This window comes from Labeo rohita, unplaced genomic scaffold (genome assembly GCF_022985175.1).
Source record: "Labeo rohita strain BAU-BD-2019 unplaced genomic scaffold, IGBB_LRoh.1.0 scaffold_408, whole genome shotgun sequence".
Taxonomy (NCBI): Eukaryota; Metazoa; Chordata; class Actinopteri; order Cypriniformes; family Cyprinidae; genus Labeo; species Labeo rohita.
This window is the reverse complement of record NW_026129326.1, coordinates 18,323-27,437: the sequence shown is the minus strand read 5'-3', so window position 1 is coordinate 27,437 and position 9,115 is coordinate 18,323. Positions and strand designations below refer to the sequence as shown.

Genomic DNA, 9,115 nt, shown 5'->3' with positions numbered 1-9,115 from the left:
TCTTACAGTGTAGTCACACCTATATGAAATACAGAAATACATAAAAAACTAAAATATTAAAAATGTATTTTAGTTTGGTATTCAGTTAAGAATTTCAGTAGTGAAATAATATGAATCTCTACACCCATGCATAAAACGATTGCGTGACATTGCATGGTACATGAGGCGTTTCTGCTCCCTGACTGTCTGTTTAGTGGTGCCCTGGCAACCCCTGGAAACCTGCTTTTCATTCTTAAGGCATTGTTTTCGTTCTAATGTACTGATTCAAATTAGTTATCAATAATAATTATTTTACCACTACGCTGACATGCTCTCGTGTATGAACAGGCAGCATCTGTGTGTGGGCGGCGCCGGCGCAACCATCAAACATATTTAAAAGAAATCTGGCGCCACGTTCCTGACCGCATCTCTGTCTTTACTGGGTGCTTTTAGGGAATATTTGCATTTATCCACACTTGTCATTACGCCGTATACCTGTACTACACCACTGAATGGCATTGATAACCCAAAACAACATGTGGATATAACTTTAGGTACTAAAGAAAATAGAAAATAAGCACATACTAAAAAAAATCGCTTACTTACCTTTATGAAAATGTCTAGGGCAAATATGATGATTTTGCATATCACCGCTGCTACGCAGGCCATCCGACGCTTCTTGTTATTTCCGCTGCATGTTGTCTTTCAAGTTGGAGACCTAAAATATCTTTCCTTGTGGTCAGTTTTTAACCTTTTCTATCATGTAATTTACCATCGCTGACTTTAACACAACAAAAACGTACAATTTTGAAGCAAATCAAAAGAACAATTCTGCAACTACAGAACACCTCGGCTTTGATACCTTACAAATGGCGGCGATACCCAAAATGCAGTTCGATTCTCGTGAGTGTGATGTCACCTGACAAAGACCGATACCCAGTTGCAGTTCAATGCAGAGGATTGCTGTGGGCACAACCGGCCGAGCCTCTCTAAAGTTCTCACTGGTTGAACCGATGTTTACGTCACTTCGTGTTGTAGTCGGGAGGTGCTCAAGTTCACAATCGCGCTCACATGCTCACTCGGCGGCGTGCAGACAGAAAGAGTTCCTGTTCATTGTCTAAAGGTTTATTTATGGTAGACGGCTTCACAAAAACAAACATAAAAATAATGCCACATCGGTTTCAGTTTTCTCTGACTTGTCAAGTGATTGTCAGAGATTTTACGAAAATGATTTGTGTAATTTTTCAGCACTTTTTGTTGTCTTGTCTTTGTCTTGGTAAGTTATAAATCTGTTTTTAAGACACTAGTTGTATCACAAAGTAATAATGTACTACATACAGTATAAGTATATAATTTGCCAGATTGACTGAGTCGTTTTTTTGTTCTGCAGGTATGTTTGATGTCGAGTCACATGAAGTGTCAGTAAAGGTAGGAGATTCTATCATTTTAAACACTGATCTTACTCATAAACAGCTTGAGGAAGAGGTCGAGTGGAGGTTTGGAGGTACTCGCATAGCTAAAGCAGCTGGGGACATTCCTACATATGATAACGAGAGATTCAGAGACCGACTAAAGCTGGACAAAAATGGATCTCTCACCATCACTGACACCAGAACCACAGACTCCGGAGTCTATACATTTAGTACATTTATCAGAAATAAGGAGTCAACCAAGATCTTCAGTGTTATTGTTTATGGTGAGTAAATTGCCTATATAATGTAATGCATAATGTAAATGGCACTAAATTATTATATTTCAAGATGGTTTTGTGTTTGAAATTATATTTACAGATATGTTAACAACTGAACTCCTACTTTACAGTCAAAACAGCTTACTGACTTTTCATAGAGACATAGTTTGTTCTTGAATGAGCATTAGATGAGTCTGAAAAATAATAGTGTGTTTGTGTAAGATTTCAGTTAAATAAGCACACTTTATGATGCAGTGGTGTTTTATTCCTGATTTGAAACTTTTTTTTTTTTTTATCGTCTGAAAAACTTAACTCATTCCATTAGACAAGGTGTGTTCAAAATGTTGGCCTCCCCAGCACTGCACATTTTATTCAATTATATTACATTTGGCAGTAAAGCTCTGAAGCTTGTGTCAGAATTTGACTTTGAAATGACAACTGAAGCCAGATCTGGCATGGTTAAAATAGATAGATCAAAGGCTTTATTTATTAATTTGTTTCAATTATTTAAATGCAAAATACAGGCACAAATTAGTCACTGTGACATTAATTTTATTTCTTTAAAATAATAAAATGAATCAGTTGCACACATAGATGTGAAACCAGCAGCTGTAAAGGGGCAAAGCAGTTTGTTCATTTGTTCATTGTGTCAACCACCAGATGGCCACACTGCATTTTTTTTGTTATTTCATGTTTTGCAGCTCCACTGTCCATTCCTGTCGTTACCAGTGACATTTCACAGTGTTCATCAGACTCAAAATGTGTGCTGCTGTGTTCAGTGATGGATGTGACCAGGGCAAATCTCTCCTGGTACAAAGGAAATAGTTTATTGTGCAGCATCAGTGTGTCTGAGGTCAGCATCAATCACTCTCTACCTCTCGAGGTGGAATATCAAGATAAAAACACCTACAGCTGTGTGATCAACAATCCCATCAGCAACCAGACCAAACACGTCTGCATTACCGATCTCTGTCGCTTGTGTTCAGGTATGTTAGCAGTGATGTCGTTATTTATTTATTGAACCAGTCTTAGTAAGATACACTGGTGTGATATTAGTGTCTATTTACTGTGTTGGAAAATTGTATTTATGTACTTAATTTCTCTCTTTAGACGGAGTTCATTACTGTGGAGGAACTGAAGCTGTGATAAGATTGGTTGTTACTGCGTTGGTGGGTCTGGCTGCCATAGCTGCTATCATTGTGCTGGTTCATGACATCAAATCCAGAAGAACTGAACAGGAGAGCCATCAAGCCCTCAATGATGGATCAGATCAGATCAGTCTAAGACAAGAATAAACAGTCTAAATATATATATATATATATATATATATATATATATATATATATATATATGTGTGTGTGTATGTATGTATGTATGTATATATATATATATTGTTTATTCTTGTTTTAGACTGATCTGATCTATGCAATTTTGAATGGTGTAAAGAGGAATTGCACCATTAGCCTTAAAGACACATAAGTCTCACAGCAGGAAGTGCCAAGACTGTTGATAGTTCAGTGAGAAGCAAAAATACACAATGATTCATTTCATTTCCCAGAACTTTTCTGAGAATTTTATGTAGATTACTCTGAGCATCTGATATCTGATCATTTTTGTTTTACGATTTGATGTAAATTGTTTTGAATTTGCTAAGACAGCTTTTGAAAATGAATAATAATAAATAAAAAAAAACACATATGAATTGTGACTTGAATCAGTAATGTTCACCTCTCACCCTGTCATGCAATTCTACAACCAGGTTTGTTTGAAACTATTTGTTTATATTGTAAATGTTATTGTAAAAGCTTATTTACCTATGGTAAAGTTATAGCACAACGTTTGACTATGTTATTGTAATACACTGCTTGAACACTGTAACTGGACTTGTGATAAGCAATGTTCACATCAGAGCAACATTCCACACAACCCCACACAAAAAAAAATATGTGCATTCTGCGTTTTTAGTAAACAACATTTAAATTGCAAATATTTCATGCTTCATCAGGAGGGCACTTAAAACGGTAAAATGGACAGTGACAAATTAACTACACACAAAATATTTATAAATTCATCTAAACCATTATTGCAGGTTATTAATGTTAACATCATATTAGCATCAGAGATTAAATGACACTGGTTTGAATGGTCTAACAAAGTGGCACACACACACATGTTGGTGCATCATTATGAGGACATTCCACAGGACTAATGTCTTTTTATACTGAGCTAATGATATTTTATATCCCTTAGCACTAACCTAATCCCTAATCATAACCCTCATAGAAAAATTTTGCACTTCAATGTTTTTAATAAAGAAAAAAAAAAAAAAAAAAAAAGTTTAGTATGTTTGTTTAGCTGTTTGAATTATGGGGACAGCTAAATGTTCTCATAATGTAGGGGTGTGGCCTGAAACCTAAATACACATTATATTAGGAGGTCAAACCAGTACACACATCTCTGTATAACTACAACCTTCTTCCTCCTGCTATCTTGAGAGTTCAGTTTAGTTTAGAAATTTCCGAGAGATCTGTAATCAGTATAACGCCAAATGTCAATTATTCAGTTCAGACTTGTTGTGTGATTATTTGAAACATTTTAGTGAGATGCTCAAATGAAAATGGTTCATACAATACTAGCGTTTTGTATGTGCTTGTGGCATGTGGTTGGTAAGTCGATTTTTTTTTTCCTATTTATTGACAAATTTAAACTAATATGTGATATATTTTAAATCAGCATTTGTCATTATTTCCAGATAAAGATGTTAAATTCAATTCACACTTTTCAACTGATATGAAATTCAGATCACACTGTGATAATACTGTGAGATGTAGTTTGAATTCAGGTTTGTGATCACCGTTTTGGCACATGATGGACAGAGTAATTTTCATCTGTAATTTTTTCTCTTTGTTTTCCAGGTGTGTTTGGTGTTGATGAAGTGAAGCCGGTGTCTGTGATGGAAAGAGATTCTGTTATTTTAAACCCTGAGCTTACTGACATAGAGAGTGATGAAGAGATTGAGTGGAGGTTCGAAAATATTCGCATAGCTAAAGTGAACAAGGGCATTCCTACATATGATAATGATAGGAGATTCAAAGACAGACTGAAGCTGGATCAGACAGGATTGCTGGCCATCATAAACACCAGAACCACAGACTCTGGACTTTATCAACTGAGCACCTTTATTAGGAATAAGGAGTTAATCAAGAGATTCAGTGTTACGGTAAATGGTGAGTAGGCCTATAGATTTGAGAATTACAGTCTAATTGCTCCTGTACTCTTCATATTCACATGTGATTCACAATGGTAATTAGTTACTAGTAATGCATTACAGTAATAATATTACTTCCCGTAGTAACAAGTAGTGTAACTAATTACTAACACTACACTCTAAAAAGTGCTGGGTTATTCCTGTAAACACATTGCTGGGTTAATTGTGCTGGGTCAAAGTTCTGGGTTGTTTGAGGTACTGTAAACACACAGTTGGGTTGATCATGCTGGGTCAAATGGACTTTCACCACTGAACACGAGGGTTGGGTTATTTTAACCCAACCGGTTTGTTTATTTTTCCACTTCATCGAACTTTCTGGATTCTTCACTCGTCTCCTCGTCAGGTGGTCACGAAATTCACAGCAAGCAGGATGATTATATGATTATTTACCTTTATTTTTTAATACTTTGTGGTTTAAAGCACAGTGATTTCACTGTTTAATGCAATATTTGATATGTCGCTGTGCGGGGTTTAGCGTTTATTCTGTGAATGATTAATGAGCATTAAGTAGCAGCCTATAGTGAGGTACTTTTTTGCCTCAACAATCGCTTTATCGTTAAATTAAAGTGTTGTGTGTGTGCATATACAGCACACATGTCCCTTTTTTATTCATATACAGCACACATGTCCCTTTTTTAACGCTTCATGAAAATAGGCATAGGTTAGAAATGCGGGGTAAGTTCAGTTACTGTCTGCATACTGTATGGATTTGTAATGTTTTGTCAGAATTATGTCATTTCGTACTAAAATTGATCGTTTAAGGGCATATTTTTCTCAAGTCAATGTCTGCGACGTGCCGAATCCAACGATAGATCCGTCATCTTTATGTTGTGCATTTTCGCGCTCTTTTTTTTCCTCAAGGAGCTGCTTTAGCTGCGCTATTCACCTTACTTTAACTCTCGTGGTGTATAAGCAGTGGTGTAGTGCAGGGTATACGCAGGTACACGGCTTATGTCCACTTCTTTATCAGCTGGCTTTGCGTGTACCCACTTCCAGGGGCGTTTCTAGGATTTTAAAACATCCGGGGCTGGAGCCAAAACATCAGGGGCTAGTGGTAGTTGGTGGGAGCTCACATCATGCTCACATAAGATTTTGTTAGACACAAGTGGTTGAACCTGGATACTTCTAGGTGGGTCCGGAGGCATTAAACTGGGTGTTAAAGACCTTGTCACACTATTAACAATAGTAAATAGTAATCACTGCAAATAGCAAACATATCAAAGTATTATAACAAAATTATAGCATTACAAAAATATGTTAGACAAATAAAATAATACATTTGAACATGTATTTATAACTGTAACAAATATATAGTTGCATGCAAAAATAGGGCCCTATTTTTTTCCCCAAATTCCGTTTTATTTTATTTTATGTATTTATTTATTTTTTTCTGGTCTTCTTTTTAATGGTCAAATTTAACTTTATTAATCAAAATGTATTTAATCGTGTAATTAATTAAAACCATGAATCTTATACAATTTACCGTCAATTTATCAAAAGTTAAGAAATATTACATGTTTAGGAACTAGGTTTAATTTTTTTTATGTTTTAGCATGTCTGTTTATTTGAATGCATAAAAACAACTTTTATTTATTTTTACAATAGCCTGATGGAATTCTGTATTTTTCTGGTTATCATATGAAGGTATAAAATATTGATTTAATTGATGTTTTAATGAAAATGATATTTTATTTTTGGCAAATAAAGGGGATTTACTATTAAAATGTTAAACATGGAAGATTAATTAATAGTAGTAGTAGTAGTAGTAGTAGTAGTAGTAGGCACGTACATTATACTGAATGATTAATAAAGTTAAACTGAACTTTTATTTTGACGGGTTGCCGACTTGCCGTGAATACCTTTAAATGTCTGTGTGTATATTTGACGCTTGTTTTACTCAAATGAAACAGTGAAATGCTCATGAAGTGACTCTCAGAGCAGTTCTGGAGATGTTGTTAACGTGTTTATGCCCTCATTTAGTGAAACGGCAGACGCTGAAATCACTGCGCGTGTCAGTATTACATCTATAGAAAACGAAACCGCGCATCTGCGCCGTTCACGCATCGAGTAGTGTCCTGCATTAGCCAAAATCGTGACAGTCCACAGTTCATTAAATTTAATCGCATGTGAGTAAATGCAAATATTCCCTAAAAACACTCGGTAACGACAGTGATGCGGTCAGAACAGTGGCGCTTCCTTTTAAATATATTTGATGATTGCGCCTAAACGCGCCCGCGCCCGCTTCGTCCACTCCTCCACACAGATGATGCCTGTTCACGCGAGGACATGTCAGAGAAAACCCGACCGATTTAATCAGAAACTGCGGAGATTCACGTGATCACCTGATCTGTGTTTAAACGATTGTGCTGCATGTACACGCATTAACCTGCTTTCTATATAAAATAAGTCATTGTAAAAACAGTTTTGTGAAATTCTAATTTTCTAAATCTGAAATTTCATTCTAGATATGTGAGATTCTTGCGGGTGTAGATGGACAGCTTTGTCATAGAGAAGATGAAGGAAAGACAGCTTGATACCCTGGTTAAAACATTTGAAGGTAAGTTATATCATTCAGTAACATTTAATAACCATGATTTGTTTTAGAATTTGATCTTTTCATTAAAATAACCATAGTTACTGCTATGGCAATAAAATCAAACAATCAAACATTTAAAAGCTTTAACTTATTTAACCATATTTGTGTTTTTTTTTTTTTTTTTTTTTTTTTTTTTGTTGTTTTTTGTTTTTTTTCAAATTTGATCAGATTTCACAGGACTTCAGGAAGCTACATCCAGAGGCAGACTTTTTGTAGACTGAGCTACAATTACAGACCAAATTGTTGCCTATGCCCAGCAAGATGGAAAGGTGCATTAAGAGCTGGGTGGCATGACTTCAGGTAAGGTATTTCTTATAATATGTCAATCTATAGAAACTCAGCTGTAAATACAATGGTACAGTTACACTTAACTAGTTGCTTATTAATTTGTGTATTGGCTGTTAATTAGTACTTATAAAGCACATACTGATGCCTTATTCTACATCCCTGATGTAGATTCATTTGCATTAATACCATTATAATTTTTATTTTTTTTTATTTTTTTTATTATAATTTCATTATTTAAAGGAATTAAGAAATTTTCATATGAAAGTGTTTCAGTGTGTTTTGATTATGAGATAAGTTTCACAGTTTGCACTGTATTATTCTTGTGGTCTAGATGTTTAAGGGGAGAGTGCTTTCAAAGTCCTGCCCATTCTGGAGGAAGGGTCCACAGAACCACAACCACAGAATTCTGGAAGCCATTCATTGACATACAAACCTGTAAGTTTTGTTTTACTTTTTCTATATATATATATATATATATATATATATATATAATACATTTTTGGAAATTTTTGCAAACTGATATTTCCCACTGACACACTACAGCAAAAAATAGAAATCACTGACTTAAAACAATTGTTTAGCTGGTGAAAATACTAGTGTTCCAATCATTTTGGCCACCACTGTATGAGGCGTTCAGATGTAAAAGACTAAAAATGTGCAGTTTGAAATTTTCTTCTAAAATGAGAATTTTTTCAGGCCTAAGTGTCTTCATATTTAACAGGTGGGGACCAGCATGGTGGATTTGTGCCTTGGGGACGAGACAACGACATCCCAGACCTTCGCTCGTTGCCTAGGAATTTCTCCATCTTATATTAAATTGATGGACATAAGTCTTCATGTGTGATTTTTTTTTTTTTTTTTAAGCCCAACAGTTTTTTTCTGGCCACCTGTAACATGTTCTAAATTGTCATATGTATTGTCTGGTGAACACTTTGTTTGGCTTAGTTTTAATAATGTTTGGAACGATTCTCATGTGGTAATAATTAATTTTTGAGTGTTCTGCTGCTGCAGTGTTGACAAAGAATTGGAATCTACAGTGCCTAGTTTACACAGTTCCCCTTCAGGAACTCGAGCTGCGTCCAGAGAACGCTTTGGGAACGCCTTTGGCGGACGACGCTCTGAAAGAATGTGTAATCGAACCAATGAGAAAGCAGGATGTCACGGGCGGGTGACGTCATCGACCAGGAAGCATAAAAGCACGTGCGAAGCCGGCCGGCGTCAGCTTCTGTCTTTCAGCGGAGCGCTCTGTGTTTCTGTCTGCATGGGTCCTGCGCACTGTAGAGAAAGGTTATGC

At 35.7% G+C, this 9,115-nt stretch overlaps 1 protein-coding gene across 1 annotated transcript; it reads left to right on the top strand.

The window, feature by feature from the left end:
- The first annotated feature begins 1,077 nt into the window (after positions 1–1,077).
- Positions 1,078–7,471, top strand: LOC127160637 (uncharacterized). The gene is made up of 6 exons (XM_051103290.1): positions 1,078–1,255; positions 1,370–1,675; positions 2,371–2,655; positions 2,780–2,947; positions 4,585–4,889; positions 7,403–7,471. The coding sequence occupies exons 1-6, from the start codon at positions 1,111–1,113 to the stop codon at positions 7,469–7,471; spliced, it is 1,278 nt and encodes a 425-aa protein (XP_050959247.1). The 5' UTR covers positions 1,078–1,110.
- Positions 7,472–9,115: the final 1,644 nt, after the last annotated feature.

What these genes read in the sequence shown, in the direction of transcription:
- LOC127160637 (XM_051103290.1), top strand. Translation starts at nt 1,111, where the DNA reads ATGGTAGACGGCTTCACAAAAACAAACATAAAAATAATGCCACATCGG. An exon ending in GTTGTCTTGTCTTTGTCTTG is followed by an intron (nt 1,256 to 1,369) that starts GTAAGTTATAAA and finishes TTTGTTCTGCAG; the next exon opens with GTATGTTTGATGTCGAGTCA. An exon ending in TCAAGAGATTCAGTGTTACG is followed by an intron (nt 4,890 to 7,402) that starts GTAAATGGTGAG and finishes ATTTCATTCTAG; the next exon opens with ATATGTGAGATTCTTGCGGG.